This window comes from Anoplolepis gracilipes, chromosome 2 (genome assembly GCF_047496725.1).
Source record: "Anoplolepis gracilipes chromosome 2, ASM4749672v1, whole genome shotgun sequence".
Taxonomy (NCBI): Eukaryota; Metazoa; Arthropoda; class Insecta; order Hymenoptera; family Formicidae; genus Anoplolepis; species Anoplolepis gracilipes.
In genome coordinates this window covers 15,226,022-15,242,922 of record NC_132971.1, presented here as the reverse complement: position 1 = coordinate 15,242,922, position 16,901 = coordinate 15,226,022, and the positions used below count along the sequence as shown (strand labels likewise).

The following is a 16,901-nucleotide window of genomic DNA, read 5'->3' as shown; positions in this document are numbered from 1 at the left end:
TTTATTCGTAAATTCGTAGTTTTAATATATCGAGAATTTAATTCTCCAAAATTATTTTTTTTTTCAAGTCTTGTGTTATCATGTTCTGCATGCAAGATCCGATCGAGTTGCATAACTTTGTTCATAGCATAAATAAATCTATGGTTCATGAAGACGTCGTTAGAATTTTTTTTTATAATGATACGAGGCAGATTTTGATAACACTGTAGTATAGAAATCATATACGTATGAATTCCATATTAGTACATGTTTATATAAGTACATGACATTTGTTATCGCTTATATATCTATGAAAACCTGTTTGGACACAGTCGAGGTAAAAGCTTAGAAAAGTCGTTCTATGAAATGAGAACAGTTTCTTCGAGGCTGTGTACCTGCCGTCTACTCGCGTCGAACCGTTCCTGCCTTGTCTCTATAGTGAGCGCGATCCCACCACCGTGAGATCAAGTCAGTGTAAACGTCGGGGAAAAGCGTAGGATTCCTCGCATTCTGTGAACTCTTGGATCGTTCATGATTTCGCAGGGTGTCGCCGCCGAGTTCTTGCAAGAAGCGTTGCTCTTTGCTTTCGCAGACGCTTTTCCTAAAAGGAAATATCGCGATATCTCGACGTAGAAAAATATATATTATTATAAAGTTACAATGCAAAGAGAGAGATAAACCGAGTATATTTTCTAATTATCAAATATCAATATAAAAAATAAATTTCAGATAATAGTTTTGCAGTTTTTATTTCATTTTGAAAATATTTCAGAGAGGTCATATCTTGGAAAAATCCTGAGATACAATTAAATTTTTAGAAAATAAAATTATAAAGTTTAATCAAGTCTCTAAATATCATAATCAACATAAATAAAGCTACATTCTATATTATAACTTGGATAGAAATCTGTAATTTAATTTTCCAAAATCCTTATGTATGGCCTATTTTTAATTATTTTAATATTATTTTAAAGTATAAAACCTTTTCTCAAAATATATATAAACAATTAAATTAATCTTACTTAAAAAAAAAACGTAAAATAGTTTATCGTTTACCTAAAAATATTTTAAGTCTTTTTTTTTCATAATTTTTATAGTATACATATATATCTCTTTCTCTTTTTTAAGTAAAATATCTTCTTAAATGAACTTCTTAAACGAAATATTAAAGTAGGTACAGAAATTGTTATAAAACGACAAAATTGCTATACATATATGTATATTTATAAAATTATTTATAAATATATTACAATTGATTTTTTTAATTCTGATGTTTATGAAAATTATAATTAAGAAAAAAACAATTATGCTTAGATATATTAATTATATTTCAAAATTGAAGGATCATAAGGTGTACCCTGAAAAGGTGATCCTTTAGCATTCCATGCCTGCTTCAAAGTAGCCTCCATCTTCTATAAATGCAATTACAAATTGTTTAAATATTTATTGTTTTTTATGTACTAAAAAAGATATAGATAGTTACAATTTGCTCAGACGTCGGTTTGCCTAAAAGCTTTTGCTGTTGATTCCACATCAATTTCTGCATGTTCATCTGTTCCTCTGGTACCATATCATGAAAATGTTTTGAACAGTCAATCTTGCTTAAATCGATTTTCGGTTCGTCGACTATTAAAGCTTCCCACCATCTTTCAGTAGCTTTCTCAAGATGAATCTATAAGCACAAATAAATAAATAAATATCACAAGTTAAATAGCAAATTTTGTTTCAGAAAATTAAATCTAAAATTCTTATTCATAATGAATATACATTTATATGTTTTCCAGCTTCAATACTCCATACAGATTCATCTTTTCGAATCTTAAAACTAAGCTCGCCATTGAAAATGTTATCCCATTCAGAATCTGTTGAAGAATTCAAAGATTTGGCATCGATTTTGATTTCGTCCGAATTTATATTGACCTTGATCATATCTTTGGATATCTTGATGTGGTCTGGTATCTTTACAAGTACATCCAAGTCACTGAGTGTCTGTGTCCAAACATAATTGTCTCTTATAGCTCCATTATAACAATCTGATATGTGATCTATCTTGAATGAGTCTGCAGGCGATGGATTAATATTAGTAGATTTATTGCACGAGTCAATCTCAATTTCTTGCGCAACTGGTGGAAGTCTGCAGTTTTCATTGTCTGCCAAAGTTGATTGATTTGAATGTGTTATACTATTGATGTTAATGATTGTGTTGTCGTTTACAGATATTGTCCTCTGCAAAGTCGATGCAACAGATTTCCACTTGTACATGTTAGTTAATACAAGTTTCTCCGCTATTCCAGGTAGGAAGCCTAATTTTTGTTCCGAGTTTGATTCGACGTAAAAGTCGGTACTGTTGTAAAATATTATAATATATTTTTGTAAAATGTTATATTGTACAAAAAGAGATTTAATTATTAAGAATGATGTGAGTTTCCATCTATTTTAAAATGTTTATTTAAAAATATAGGATAAAATAGAATAAACAAATATTGTTTTGAATAATGTTTTTAATTTATATTATACTTACCATCTGTATAAAAATCCAAAAAAGGCATCCAAGAAATTACTAATATTCTTTTCTTCATGAAGTATATGTAAAAATGTTTGATCGTGGTTTGTTCCCATGATTGAACCAAGAGGAAAATCTACAATGTCCTACAAAATATTTAATATATTCTGCTAATACATAAGAAAATAATTTGTCAAGTAGATAGAAAAAATGTAAAAAATTGAACTGTCAAACAAACCTCTGTTTAAAATACTGCTTCCAGTTTTTATTAAAAATAACCTATATGTAGGACAGTCTATAGGAATTGTTTGCTGAAACTAAAGTAATTGATATATACAATATGTGTAATTTATGTCGTAGAATCCAAATGTGTACTCAGAAAAAAATTTTTGCGTTTTTAAATATTTTTAAGTAATCTAAAAGAACGTTAGATGACACGCGTCAAGCGTCAGGCAGTCAGGTACAAATAAGGTGCCTTTTCATGCTGACGCTCGACGCACATTTTTGGCGTTAAAACAGATCACGTAATCAAAATTGACGAATTGGTATTTTTATTTTTGGTCACATGATGTCTTTTGACGCTGAAAATGAGCGTCGAGCGTCAGCATGAAAAGGCACCTATACGCATGCGTATAATTAACTTCCCGCTGTAGCGATCTGTCAGCTGTCAGCTGAGAGAGAGCGGAGAGACAGAGCAAAGAGTTTACACCTAAAAAATATATGAAAATATCTCTGATGTGTGCACCTTTATTTTATGATCAATTTAATTGTAATAATTAATTAAACAGCAATCTATGTAATATATTTATTTACTGTTAATTAGTAAATTAATGCTATAGCAATAATATAAAATAGACGCTAAAACATAACCTTTTCTTTGTTACTTTAAACTTTAAATCACAAATACATTATATCCTTGTCTTAAATAGTATACACTATGGCAAGTGTTCCTGGTTTTACAGTAGAAACTGCAAAAGGTAGATAGAGTTTAAATATTTCATTTTAAAATCACAAAATTTATCTTTACTGAAAATTAATATCAAATTAGTATATAAATTTTCTTTGTTTTCTTTTACAGCTATGTTGACAGATATCCTTACAGCATTGAATACACCAGAGAACTTACAAAAGTTCACAGAGGCAAAAGAAAATTCCGGCAATGAAATGTTGAAAATGATGCAATTTGTGTTTCCACTCGTGACGCAGATTCAAATGGACGTCATAAAAAATTATGGTTTTTCCGAGGGAAGAGAAGGTGTGTATATATACATAAGAATATACTGATAAAAATTGAATAAGAATTAATTGCTGTGTATCTACACAACAGGAACTGTACAATTTGCACAGCTCATTAGAGCTTTAGAGAGAGAAGATGCCGAAGTAGCACAATTACATAGTCAAGTCCGTTCGTATTTTCTTCCACCAGTTACAATAAATTCTTCAACTGAAGCATCTCTCTAGAAAAGTTGAGTCATATTTATACATAAATTATTAATATAAGAAACCTTTGCATTTACTTTTTTTATTTCAAAACTACTTTAACAGCATAAATAAGGATAACTTATATAAGTTGAAAAAATTATTGCATGCATTCTGTGAAAATATATAATGGATTTTATGTTGTTTCATTTTGTTTGTTATATATATTTTTTAATATTTTTGACAAATTAATTATATATATATATATAAAATTCTCTGATTATCACTTAATGTTAAGCTTATATGTAGTATTCTAGTAAGGGTATTGTGTAAAGACAAATAACATTTTTTTTATGAAAGGAGTAATAAGAATATTGTAATGTTCTTTCCCCATTTCATTACAGAATACTTTTGAATACTTTTTGCTTAAATATATAGATTCCAACTAATATAAGTATAAATTCGTATATACATATTTCCTCCTGTGAAAAAGAAAATCCCAAACAATTTTAAATACTTAATTTAGAGAAGAGAAAACTTAAAAATTTTTATATTTATTTGTATAATATTAATATAATATATATCGTTTAGTCTACTAAAATATATAATATTTATTTATATAAATGTTCTTTGAATTTTTCTGCTATTACATCTTAGCTCTAAAAACTAACCAAATATATTCCACTGTTCGCGCAGAGATGAAGTTGTGTATACATGATTTATACAGTTATTATAAATAAAGATATAAACGGAATCGAAAATATAGGATGCTGTGATACATTTTTCTATATGTTCAACAGGCACAATGGCTAAAATAGAATCACTTATATTTTCAATTGCTAAAAATTGCTAAAAACAATGATAAATAAATTTTCACTTTATCATTATATGTATCATACATTTTAACTTCATATTCTGGCGAACGTCTGGATAAATACATATTAAATATACAGTTTCACTCATATAAGCAAGTATAGTAAAATTGCATAAAGCCAACAGAAATTATAGATTTAACGATAAATAATACATTGGAATTATTTCCTTGACATTTACTTAGAACAGTTTCGTGCAACTTGATTTACTTGGATAGAGATAAGCGAATACAGTCCCCCTTTGCCAATGTTAATAGTGTAAAGGTTTTTTGTATAAAATTATAAAATGCGTCATTAATTTTCTGTAGAAAAAGATACACTCATACAAGAAAATATTCAAAATTTTATTTGAAAAAAAATTTTGCTTGCTTTTTAATTTTATAATCAGAAGTATCAATGATACATAATCATGAATAGCATATTGAAAAAAGAAATAGTTCAGCAAATTTTTTTCTGCAATGACGTAAAACTCAAGAACAATAATATTGAAAACACAGCTTTTAAATATCATTAAAAATTTTCTTTATATCCTTTAAGAGTACTACAAACATTTGACAAATGGGGAACAATATGCTGCATAATATTATGTACATTTTCTATATAATTCAAGTATAATCAAGATACTATAACGTGTCTTATTACATAAAGAAAGATTCATATTTTCGAGTCATTTGTATGTAAAAAAAACATGATAGCAAATAGGCAAGAACATCTTGTAAACTTGTTATAAATTTATCTTACAAATAATTTCATTTTTAAATAATTTTAGATGTTGATGCAAAAATGGTTAAATTGCAATTAACTTTAGATTAGAAATAACGTATTGTTATTTCAATTCATTTATATATCAATGATTCTCGAATAGACACACTTATTATCGTTTTTTTGAATTTGATTCTTTAGCCATGCCAAATCTGCACAAAATATACTTTATGATCGATTAAAATCCGTAATCGAGAAATAATAAAAATAATATAGTTTATTCCCTTAGTATTCGTGTCGTTAGCGTGAATGCTACTTTCACAGTTGCATTTAAAAGTGCCTTGGTGTGTCATAGGTCGCAGTAAGTCATTCGTAGAAATGATTGACTATACAGTACATGATTGGCTATGTAAGAAATTTGCGTACACTTTGCAACATACTAGCTGCCTTTTGAATTACGGATTCTTTTGTTAGAAAGCAAGCCACAACATTAAATTTTTTATAGATCATAATCGACACATTTTAAGCGTATAACGGCGAACGGAATTATGTTCGATATATAATAGTGCTTTTGCAAATCACGATTACAGTCTCACAATCTCGTTTTGTTGGTTATTTTTTTTACTATAGAAAAACGTGTGTACAAATATAAAACGCATAAACTGATCTCAACGCCAGCGTTATGTTACAATCTTCTTTTCCCAGCAGCAAAAGCAGTATTGCTGAGCAATCTTTTTCTGAATGAATTCATACATAGAAAATATAGATTATATAGAGAAAAGAGTGTATATATAAAATCCAGTCGTACCTTGGGATCACTTAAGCGTTTTGTTTTAAAACATGATTGTGTATTTTTTTTTAATCACCCAATTTTCTTAATTACGTGTATGCCACACTCTACTAGTTAGTGTTGTGATTACTCCACGATAAACTTTAAAAAAACAAATAATACATGCAAAAAGAAAAAAACTTGTACAAGTATAAGTGTGTTGCAATATAATCCATCGAAAAGTAATGCTTTAAGCTATTGATAAAATATTCATTGATGAAGATGACTTCTCCGTCTCACATCGATCTTATTCGTGTCTTTTCATGCATAATTGCTATAATAAAATCATGTTTTGTTACCGTTGTAACCGAAATCTATACCGTACAGAGTTACATGTAGAATTGCAAACCACGTCTCGTAAATTGCAATAACTATGAAGCTTTCGATTGATCGATCAGGCTACGAGAGGAATGGATTAGCCATAGAAGTTGTATTCGCTGTCCATGGATCCTGTCGAATCTGATTGATTGTAGGACGGGGTGGTGGAGTCACAGTTGCAAATGGATTTGCTGCATATGACATAGTTGCTGCAAACACATTCAGGTTTATTATTAATGTATAATAATGTATAATAATTTATTATGCTTATTGAAAATTTGTTTCAAGCATTTAAATATCTTTTAATATATTAATATTCAGGTTCTCTGTATCAAATTCTTGAATGAAAATAAAAAATATTATTTTATAATATAAAAATTTTTAAAAAATGAATATATTTGCATATAAGTATAAAATTTCTTTTTTTTTTTGTTTTCTATTGTCATGATATTGATTATTCCTAATTCTAAATGTTAATCTTCCACAATCTCTAATATTTATAGTTTAATATTTATTGTTCTATATTCTGTGTTAATAAATTATATTTCGTAAGAAAAATGTAATTGCAGAAATTAAGAATATATATCTAAAAAGAATTAAATTCATCTGCAAAGAAAAAGAATTTTATTTTATTAGAATATTATAAGGTATATATTCAAAGAAAGATTCAAATCACAGTATTTTCTGTTTAAATCTATTATTTCATGAAATAATAGATTAGAACAACATGTAAAAAAATATATCATTATATGTACAATAAGCATAGTAATTACATTGCATATAATGATCAAATCATGCAGTCATGCCATGTTCTTAATCATGTTATTGATACTCACAAACTTATTTCCAATGAAATGCTATTTGCAGACATAGGGTATGTTACAGAATAAAATATATTTTCCATGAGAGTTATTATAATATTGTATTATATCATTTGATGAGTATTATTTTAATTAGATTTGGATTATGTATTAAAAAATACATATATTTTTTTAGACCAATAGATATAAATTCTGAATCCTTTTGAATCTCGATTTTAAATGCTGGACTTTTTTTTCAATATTTATATAATATGCGAATAAAAACTTACCTGCAGGCGTGGGAGCCGTAGGCTTAATCGTCGAAGCGCTGACAAGGTTGTCCAAATTGACGAGTGCCGAGTTCTCTCCTAAAAAGGATTGTGGTGTCTTCTTTACAGCACCGGTACTAGCAGAAAGATTCTCAGCCATAGCTTCCAGATCAAAAGGGTCTCCCGATGTTGTACCACCTATTTCAACAATTTGTAACTTCAATAGAAAATTAACCCATCATTGGAAAAGTGCATGATTCAATGATTCAAATACCATTATTAACTGTCTGTGGACTGGCTCCAAGTTTTCCTCTGTTAGTGATCACATCGAATTCGTCTAAATCGCTAAGCGGACTCGTCGCGGCGGCATTACCATTGTTTTGATTGGTAAAATTGTTAAAGCCTGGTCCTGTGCCGTTAAAACCGTTGGTAGTAACGCTAAAAGTAGTGGCCGAAGACACCGTCGGCAAATTGAATCCTATATTCTGAGGCGATTGCGCGGCAAAGCCAATATTTTGTGTCAAGGTTGAATTATTAAAAGATGGCGATGAGGATGTTGTACCATCTTGAGCAGCCTGTGATAAAAGAATTTTACAGATCTGTTCGCAAAACTCGTGAAATTCAAAGAATAAATTTATTACCTGCGCTTTGCTTGTTTCCGCTTCAGTAGTAGCAGCGAATACTGGTGACCAAGGATCGTTTATACGAGGAGGAGACACGACTGTAGCAGGAGACGGAGCAGGTGCACGCCATGGATCGATAGCGGCTGCTGTAATTAAAAATGTTAATATGATAATTTTATTAATAATTTGATAATCAATTATATTTTTCAAAAATTTATTTATCAGATATCGGTACCGAAAATGAAAAAGAGAAAATATTTCATTTTCAATAAAGAAACTCAAATATAACTTTACTAAATCATAGAAAACAGTAAAAGGAAAAATTGTAACTTAATTCTAACTTAATTTATGCCTAACCTGAAGATCCTGAGATCATTATCCGAAATCATTAAAGATGTAAGAACATGCAAAAAGAATATAAATATGGGAATTAAGTAAAAGTTTAATCATGTATTATTATGTCTGGAATCTCTAATCCCTTCTCGCTAAGATAATGAAACTCACTTGGTCGTTGTGGAGGAACGGGCGTCCACGGATCCATCGCAGGTGACGTAGTACTCGTTGTTGGAACACTCCACGGGTCGTTCTGCGGCTATATAACACAAGAATATTATTCAATTATTCTACAAAGATATTCTGTACACTTTATCTATACGCTGCTTTAAATGCGCTAATGTCCTCTAACATTCATCAAGGACATACCTTATGCTCATAAAACTCAGATAAATCCAAAGACTGTGGTGCATCATGCAAAGACGAGCTCGTGTTATCATGCAAAGTACGATCGTTTAATTTTAAGATTGGCTGGGATAATTAATAAGTACCTGTGGTCTAGGTGGTGTTACCGGAATACCCCAGGGATCAGTTTGTACTGAAGAGCCGCTCGCTTCTCCTAGATTTACATCGAGTAAATCAAGCATATGACTCTGCTTTTCAGATTGTGGAGTTCTGAAATTTATACAAACGACATTGATACATAAATGCAAAATCGACCATTCCTTACCATTTACTCAAATTATTAGATTGCTCTTGAAATTTTGATTTATGTGATTACTCACTTAAAATCTTGCTGACTCTGACTGAGAGCTAACTGCAATCTAACATCATCGCTGCGTCTTCTTTGCTCCTCTTGCTCCGCTTCCTCTCTAGACATAGCCAAGGCCAACTGCAGTTGTAACTCTTCTTCGCCTACCGTTTGTGGTCTTGCAGCTTCTAGTTCCGCTGAAAGTTAAATTTATTATATTAATTTTTGTATAAAATAAATAGTATTTTTATCATGTATAAAAAGGTATGTGAGCATATATCAAGATATGTAAGATATGATAAGAAAAATTAGATCAGATACGTAAGAATTTTCGTCGTAATATATAATCTTAATTTAGAAGATATAATAAAAGTATTAATATTTATGGAGTCTACGAAAAAATGTACTCGTACGTCTAGTGGATAGTTCGGATAAGTGACAAGGCTCCCAATCTTGAAACTGCAATAAAATAATGCATAAATTATAGATTAAAATTTTAGATAGTTAATAGTCGATTACAACTCTCATGGAGAATATATTTCTTACATCATTGCTGACAGGTGACATAGTGTCTAAACCATCACTTCCAAAGCCACTAACTGATTGTGCAAACCTCTCTTTTGCTTTCAAAGCTCTAGCTCGTTCATTTCTCAATCTTTCGTCATCTTTTAATAAGGCCACTAATTGTTTTGCTTTTTCCCTCACGTTAATTCCTTGATCTTTATGTCCATCCATATATTGAAAATCTATATAAGAGCAATTGGATTGTGTTAAAAAATACACCTCTGAAGCAATATTATTATTCTAAATTGTTTTATTTATGTTTTAATCTATTAATTTAGAAAATTTTAATGCTTCAATAATGTGTTAAATTTATAATCCTTTAATATGTTAAAACAGATATTCGGTACACACACTAAAAATAGATTAAAAATTAATAGATTCTTACACAATCAGAAAATTAGTAGATTTAAACACAAACAAAATATATATATAACGAGAAATAATAATATAATTTCATATATTATAAAATAAGATTTCAGCATTTGTTACCTTTTAAGGTTTGGATGGCAAAAATATTCTCTTTGCACTGCTGCGCTACCTTTTCACTTCCCGTCTTAATAAGATATTCTAAGAGAACTAGGGCTTTGTATACGTGTCGCCAGTTTTTCCCATGATCATTTAATCTTTTCCATAGCATTTGCATAATTTCCGTAAATGCTACAACATTGTATGTTAAATCGGCAATTTCTGCCATAAGTGTACTACTTGGACCCCAAGGATCATTGCTAGTAGCTTTTCGTACAGCTTTCTGTAGAAGAAAATAATGATTATCAAATTTTGTGTGATACCGATAATTCTCATATATTCAGATTTAAATCATTTTTTTCCTGAATTTTAGATAATAGTTACTTTGAAAAATTTTGTTATTATTTTTACATATTTTAATCAAGAATTTGATCGTGTAAAAAAATATAAACAGAACATTAATTACCTGAGCATTGCTGTAATTATGGGCAAGATTCATAATATCTCGCCTAATACCTGCTAGATTTACCTGCATGACGTCTTGACCTTGTCTTCTCATCTAAAATATTATCGCTACATGTTACTCAATTGTAGTATTATGTATCTTTCTTCCAGAAACCCATATTTATTATCATATTCAAATGCAACCAGTATGACTTCATATATAAGATATTTGCCATAAGTAAAGTTTTTATGGAATTTATGTATAATATAAAGGTCCTTCCCTGGATCTATGTTAATTAATTTTAAATAATATAAATATAATTTCTATATAACAATAACAGAACGAATCAATTATGATATAAATAACATCTGATAATAAATATGGGTATTTTGCTTGTATGAAAGCCATGCAACTAAGTATGCGTTATTTCATACACTATAAAACTAATAATATTAAAATATAATTTTTCAGTAAGATATACTTGGACATACAAATTAATTAATAGCAGAAAGTATTTGAAGCTTAAAACCAAGCATGCAAATTAAATTACTTGTTACAAAACAAAAAAATTAAGAAGAATATATGTAATTTGCAGAAAGATTATTATCATATATGATATACATTTTTCGAAAATCTATTAACTAAAAGATTAATTAATAAATGTATACTTTTACGCTATGTTTGTGTAATCATTACTTTATACAATTGTATATTCGTTAAATATCACGCTATAATCTAAATATGAGTCATGATTAAATAGTTATCATATATGTTAACTTTTCTAATAAAAGGGGGGAATACTTGAATAAAATGATTCCATTAAATAAATAAAGAAAAAAGTATATATCATACATATAAAGCATTTTCAATTATAAATCATATTTTTATTTTATCCGCACTTTTCAACATACAATTCGCTTCATAAATTTTCCAATAATATATATTTAAAAATGTATGCTTACGTACTAAGTATAAAAGTATAAAAAAAAGTTCAGAACGTTTTGAGATCAAAGAAAATCCATCTATATTATTTCTTGGAATCTATATTATTTCTATATTATTCGTAAAACAGTTTTCTGAGATGTGCCTATATATAATTTAATTGTCGTCATCTAGCTCTTTCATATAAGTATCATTTTATAAATATCACACAGAGTTATATAGAGTATAGTGGTAAAATATAAAATCAAAATAGAGCCCAAATAGTTGTATAACAATACTTAATGCAATACTGACTTGCATAATGTATATTTGTCATTATCAGTTTCACTATCTACCATCATTATGATATTATTCTGCTGGTAAATGCTGTAAATCGATATAGGTGCGCCATATACATAAAACAAAAAGATTGATAAATTAAAATAACTTGTAGATCACATAACACATAACAATAATTTTTCTGATAAAAAATAATAAATTATTTTCACAGAGGTTGACAGATATTTACTGAAACACAGAACTCTTCTCTAATAATATGTATTAACATCGAGTTTTTCACATTGTTAAGTGCAGTTAATTCATCAATTGTGGACACTAAATTTACCTTCTGCATTGCCATTCTTGACTAATGAAATATCGCTGGTGTTGTTGATGAAGGCTTGCCCAGAAATATAGAAAACTTCCAAATACTCTGAATCACAACAAAAGCCTAGACTATCAAATGACACGGTAAATAAGTATTGGAGATTTGATGTACATTTACCATATTTTAATGCATAACATTATTTTGCATATGGATGATAATGACACATTTAATTTGTTAAATACTAGTATTATGCAAATGAATATTACATGAAATTTTATAATGGTGAGAACCAATAAATTCGTAATAAACATTCTAAAATTATAAATGTGCGTAAAAAAAAAAAATAATAATAGTAACGTACATAGAGTGTTAGTTTTAATTTTCCTAGGCAAATATCTCGAAAAATATAGAAGATACGGAAAAACGCAGCGAACTCTATCTTATATTGAAATGGCTAGTACCATATTAAGAAAATGAGCCACATTTTAGAAGATAAATATCATTTCTTTCTCTGTCCAATAATTTCTGATTGGTCAACAGTGAAAAATGATCTTCTCTACAACGAGTAGTATAACAGTAAAAAAATATACACATAGTACTTATTGTCCCTCTAACTCTGCGCTTCTTTTTCTATTTGACTAACAATTCCTAAAGTATTCCAGTATAAGATTCACTGGAAAATATTTCAGATAAAAGTTATTTAACTCGAAGAGATAAGGGGCATAAGATGGTGCTTTCAAGCCTTATAATTCGAAAACTATTTAGTGTAAAAATTTTTTTTTGTTATAGTATTTTGAAAAACTCTCAAAGTAAACTATAAAAATGTACGATGAAAAATGAGGATTAAGAAATTGAAGATGATCTTTAAACGTGACCTTTAAATTATCCAATGTCAAATCAATCGTATATACTATTTATTTAATGGTACTATTTGGTATATACTATTTTATGTCCCCGTTTGAGCCAGACAACATTTATCTGAAATGTATTTTTCATATTTTTTGAAATATTTGCCTGAGAAAATTAAAACTGAACACATTGTATATACAAGATGTTCGTAAAGGCTGGGACAATACAATGCGAGTTGATTAAGTAAAAAAAATTCATATAAATCTCTATGTTATAAAAAATGACTTATTAAAGAGTTTATGGGCTTTCAGAGATAAATGAGCAAAGTTGTTATAATTTTATTAGAATCTTAAACTATATTAGTTAATCGCTGAAGGAATAATTTTCATTTATTGTTTATATGTCTTGATCTATACAATTTCTAGATTTCTCATCTTTGTTAGAGTTTAATTTGTTCAGTATTACAATTCTGTTTGAGTTATAATAATTTTTACAATTACAATGAATAATTATGATTTTTCTGAATTATGCAATATGCATGATATGTCAGCGATTCTGTTTAAGAAGTTATAAGAACAATTTTACTCGCTTATTTTTGAATGCTTAACTCTTTAATAAAGCATTTTCACAGACAGTTTATATAAACTTTTTTTCACCTAGTTAACCCCATTAACATATTATAAATTTAGTCCTAATCTTTACGGAGACCTTATATTTGACATATTTGTAAATCACTAGCATGAGAGAAGTGGTTATAATTATAGCAATTATAACAGCTATTAAAGAAAGAAGAAAGTATTCTGTTTCTAAAATAAATAGGCACAACTCATATATTGTCTAAAGATTGTTTCTTTTCACGTTTCTCTCTGATAATATTAATTTATATATATATATATATAAATAACACCTTGTTTTAATAATATAGTTTGCACATTTTTTTACTAACAATAAGAAAAAATAAATGTATAATTACACTCTCACATACATACATATACATAGCTAAATATGGATTTACAACATATACATTGGCTCTTATGGCCTTTACAAAATGTCACCATCTATGAAATGTATTTATTTTACAAGATTAAAAATATTCTATAAAAAAGTATTTTTATAATAATTTAGTGACATAGTATTATTAGAAAGCAATAACTTTTTGTGCCTTCAATTTTTCTAAAGACGAATACAGTTATGTTTTTTATTATATCTATTACTTTTTTATATACTTTATATACTTTTTTATATATTTAAAGTTAAATAAATATCAATATGCTAAGTATAATAAATAAGATCGACTACATGTATATAGAAAAAAAACTATGACATTATATTCAATTTGAAAATCTAAAATCATTATATTTCATGCTTGTTATATCGCTGTTTTTTCAAAATAACGTTTTTGACAAGCATTAAATTGGGAAGCATTAAACTCGAATTTAGCCTTTTAAACAATTTTTAACCTACCCAAGAAAAATAAAACCTATGCTGTCGAGTCCTACTTGCAGATGATATAATACATGCAAACAGTTCTACGAAAAAAATTACTTACATTGATGAAGATAAAGATGTACACCTTCCTTTAACAAATTGTACTGCTCTTCTGAAAAAAAAAAGAAATCTTTATTATCTATAATATGGTTGTATTATTGTGTTTGTTGCTTATCTTATCGTAGCAATCTTGGCATATATATATAAGTAGTATTTTATTCTTCATTTGAGCAATACATTATCAGTTATATGTAATTATTAATATCAGTTAATAATATATTTATATCAATTATTAAAATATATGAAAAGTTAATAAAGAAATTTCATGATATCTAAGGATCTAGCAGTAGTTTGAGATTTTATTATAATTTTCAAGATGTTTGAGAATGAATTTAATGCTATTATCTGCTTCTTTAACATGATAATAAAAAATTATTAACAATATTTATCGTGTATATATCAATAAATCAAGTAAGATATTATTTAAATATAGGCGCTTGAAATTTGTAACGACAAGATATGTATGCTGGCCTTCAAAACAATAATGTTTTCCTCCTGACAATGAGCTGAGCATGACTATGCAAATATCACTACTTAGAACTATTTAAGAAAAATGGAGCATAAAAATTGCAAACTAAAAAAAAAGTAGATATGCTACATTAAACTATATAATAAACTTTGGAATCCTTTATAAGGTTTCCTTTTATCATGTTAACAGCATTATACATGACCATGAAAGTATTGATCATTGTCCTCTGTGCCCTTTTGTGTCATCTAGCTAATTTTTTATTTAACATGTAATAGCTCGCGTATTAATATAGTGACAGCTGTACAGTTACAATTAATGCTTCAAAAATGTTACAAATAAAAGGATTATATTTTTTTTTCAAATATGTTAAAAAAATGAATCTTTATAGTACTTGTTCGTTATTAAAATTTACAGTCAGATAAAAAACTTTAATTCAATTCGTACACAATTTAAAAACAAATGTAAGTAAACGGTATTCAGCACCATATGAAACTTTGGTACGCAGAGTAGAAACAACGATGGAATGGCAGGAAATATACATATATATATTATAATACCCACACACGCACGTGTATATAAATATATATATATACACACACATATACACTCACGAGAGCAGGAAATTATTGCTATTGTACAATTACTACTAAATATATTTAGAGGTCGATTTTCGCGAGTCGTGTCGAGAATTCTTTTCACCGTGGATTCTCGACGAGATCAAAACGAAATCGCGGGTTGAACGTTCTCCACGTCAGTTGTGTCGGATTTTGACTCGCATACGTAGTCGAGGCGAGGTGAACGTCAGCGGGGGAGAGTAACACGCTGGCGAGAAACGGACGAATGCATTCCCCGTTGTTTAAAGAGCAAGCTCGCGTCGCGGCGCACGCTCATTCACTCGGCCAGCCGTGACTTACCCGAAAGAGAGAGAGAGAGAGAGAGAAAGAGAGAGGTAGGAACTGAGTGGAGCATGGTATACGTTTTACGTACGTACATACACACCTATCATCGATCCTTGGAGGGATCTTCGCCGCGAATTAGACACACAAGTAGATATACATGATACACGCTACGTCAATTTCGTCACAAGTATCGCACACGTATATATCTTCTCTGCTCCGATTCCGAAGCCGTGACTCGCGGGGGAGACGGGCGCGGTCGTATAACGAGTGTGTTAAAATCTCTGCAGCAACAGCTCGCCGAGCTGTTTTTTCTTTCCTTTGGTTTTAGGAGACTCCCCGCGAAGAAGTAAATAACGGTCGCGTTATAGAAAACGTCACGCGCGTGAGAGTCCTCGCGTGTCGACGATCCCGTTGCGTCCGTCTCGCGTCCGAGTCACGACTCGGTCGAGCGACGACGATGACGATAGATGAAGAGGACGGCGACAAAGACGACGATATTTTTTTTTTACTCACCTTGCGTGCGTGTGTGAGTACCACTCGGAAATTTTGAGATGCGGAACTTTCCGACCGATCGGGGAGAGACGAAATAATATAAGACACTTATGACAAGTCCATTCACAGGCACTGACGAATTACTATGGTTGCAAGATGGGGCAAGATGGCGCTCGAAAATAATATTTCCGCTCCGCTCGCCGCGCACGAGCGTTGAGTCGCGTTCATAAGCGATATTCTCTATGTTCTATATTATAATCATTGAAAATGCGATTATAAGAGATATATACGTCTGAAAGATTGT

At 29.4% G+C, this 16,901-nt stretch overlaps 3 protein-coding genes across 15 annotated transcripts in view; 1 reads left to right on the top strand and 2 right to left on the bottom strand.

The window, feature by feature from the left end:
• Nucleotides 1-4,036, top strand: part of LOC140662960 (protein C10) — a 29,211-nt gene extending 25,175 nt beyond the window's left edge. Inside the window, exons 1-3 of one of the 2 annotated variants that reach the window (XM_072886746.1) lie at nucleotides 3,141-3,459; nucleotides 3,561-3,737; nucleotides 3,810-4,036. In XM_072886746.1, coding sequence (XP_072742847.1) covers nucleotides 3,420-3,459; nucleotides 3,561-3,737; nucleotides 3,810-3,943 — 351 coding nt within the window. In that variant the 5' untranslated portion in view covers nucleotides 3,141-3,419 and the 3' untranslated portion in view covers nucleotides 3,944-4,036. Of the gene's footprint in view, nucleotides 1-3,140; nucleotides 3,460-3,560; nucleotides 3,738-3,809 lie in introns of those variants that run through there. The other variant, XM_072886747.1, reaches the window with a different exon arrangement.
• LOC140662957 (nudC domain-containing protein 3) lies at nucleotides 1,182-3,061 on the bottom strand. Of its 3 annotated transcripts, none has more exons than XM_072886742.1 (5): nucleotides 2,721-3,061; nucleotides 2,501-2,628; nucleotides 1,900-2,323; nucleotides 1,463-1,651; nucleotides 1,182-1,391 (listed from the first exon to the last, which is right to left on the bottom strand). In XM_072886742.1, exons 2-5 carry the CDS (start codon nucleotides 2,596-2,598, stop codon nucleotides 1,299-1,301), a joined length of 804 nt encoding a protein of 267 aa, XP_072742843.1. In that variant the 5' UTR covers nucleotides 2,599-2,628; nucleotides 2,721-3,061; the 3' UTR covers nucleotides 1,182-1,298. The 3 variants fall into 3 exon arrangements, with proteins under 3 accessions (XP_072742843.1, XP_072742842.1, XP_072742840.1); XM_072886741.1 differs by having other exon boundaries at nucleotides 1,747-2,323; nucleotides 2,501-2,618; nucleotides 2,721-3,060; XM_072886739.1 differs by having other exon boundaries at nucleotides 1,747-2,323; nucleotides 2,721-3,059.
• Nucleotides 4,037-4,267: 231 nt separating the features above from the next.
• Lqf (epsin homolog lqf) lies at nucleotides 4,268-16,779 on the bottom strand. 10 transcript variants are annotated; one of them, XM_072886737.1, is made up of 15 exons: nucleotides 16,619-16,779; nucleotides 14,739-14,789; nucleotides 12,359-12,445; nucleotides 10,834-10,926; nucleotides 10,392-10,650; nucleotides 9,885-10,084; nucleotides 9,752-9,797; nucleotides 9,373-9,535; nucleotides 9,139-9,262; nucleotides 8,819-8,906; nucleotides 8,333-8,460; nucleotides 7,966-8,266; nucleotides 7,713-7,889; nucleotides 7,459-7,479; nucleotides 6,696-6,831 (listed from the first exon to the last, which is right to left on the bottom strand). In XM_072886737.1, the coding sequence occupies exons 3-14, from the start codon at nucleotides 12,371-12,373 to the stop codon at nucleotides 7,463-7,465; spliced, it is 1,611 nt and encodes a 536-aa protein (XP_072742838.1). In that variant the 5' UTR covers nucleotides 12,374-12,445; nucleotides 14,739-14,789; nucleotides 16,619-16,779; the 3' UTR covers nucleotides 6,696-6,831; nucleotides 7,459-7,462. The 10 variants fall into 10 exon arrangements, with proteins under 10 accessions (XP_072742832.1, XP_072742827.1, XP_072742833.1 ...); XM_072886731.1 differs by lacking the exon at nucleotides 7,459-7,479 and having other exon boundaries at nucleotides 4,268-6,831; nucleotides 12,359-12,463; nucleotides 16,619-16,776; XM_072886726.1 differs by lacking the exon at nucleotides 7,459-7,479 and having other exon boundaries at nucleotides 4,268-6,831; nucleotides 16,619-16,776.
• Nucleotides 16,780-16,901: the final 122 nt, after the last annotated feature.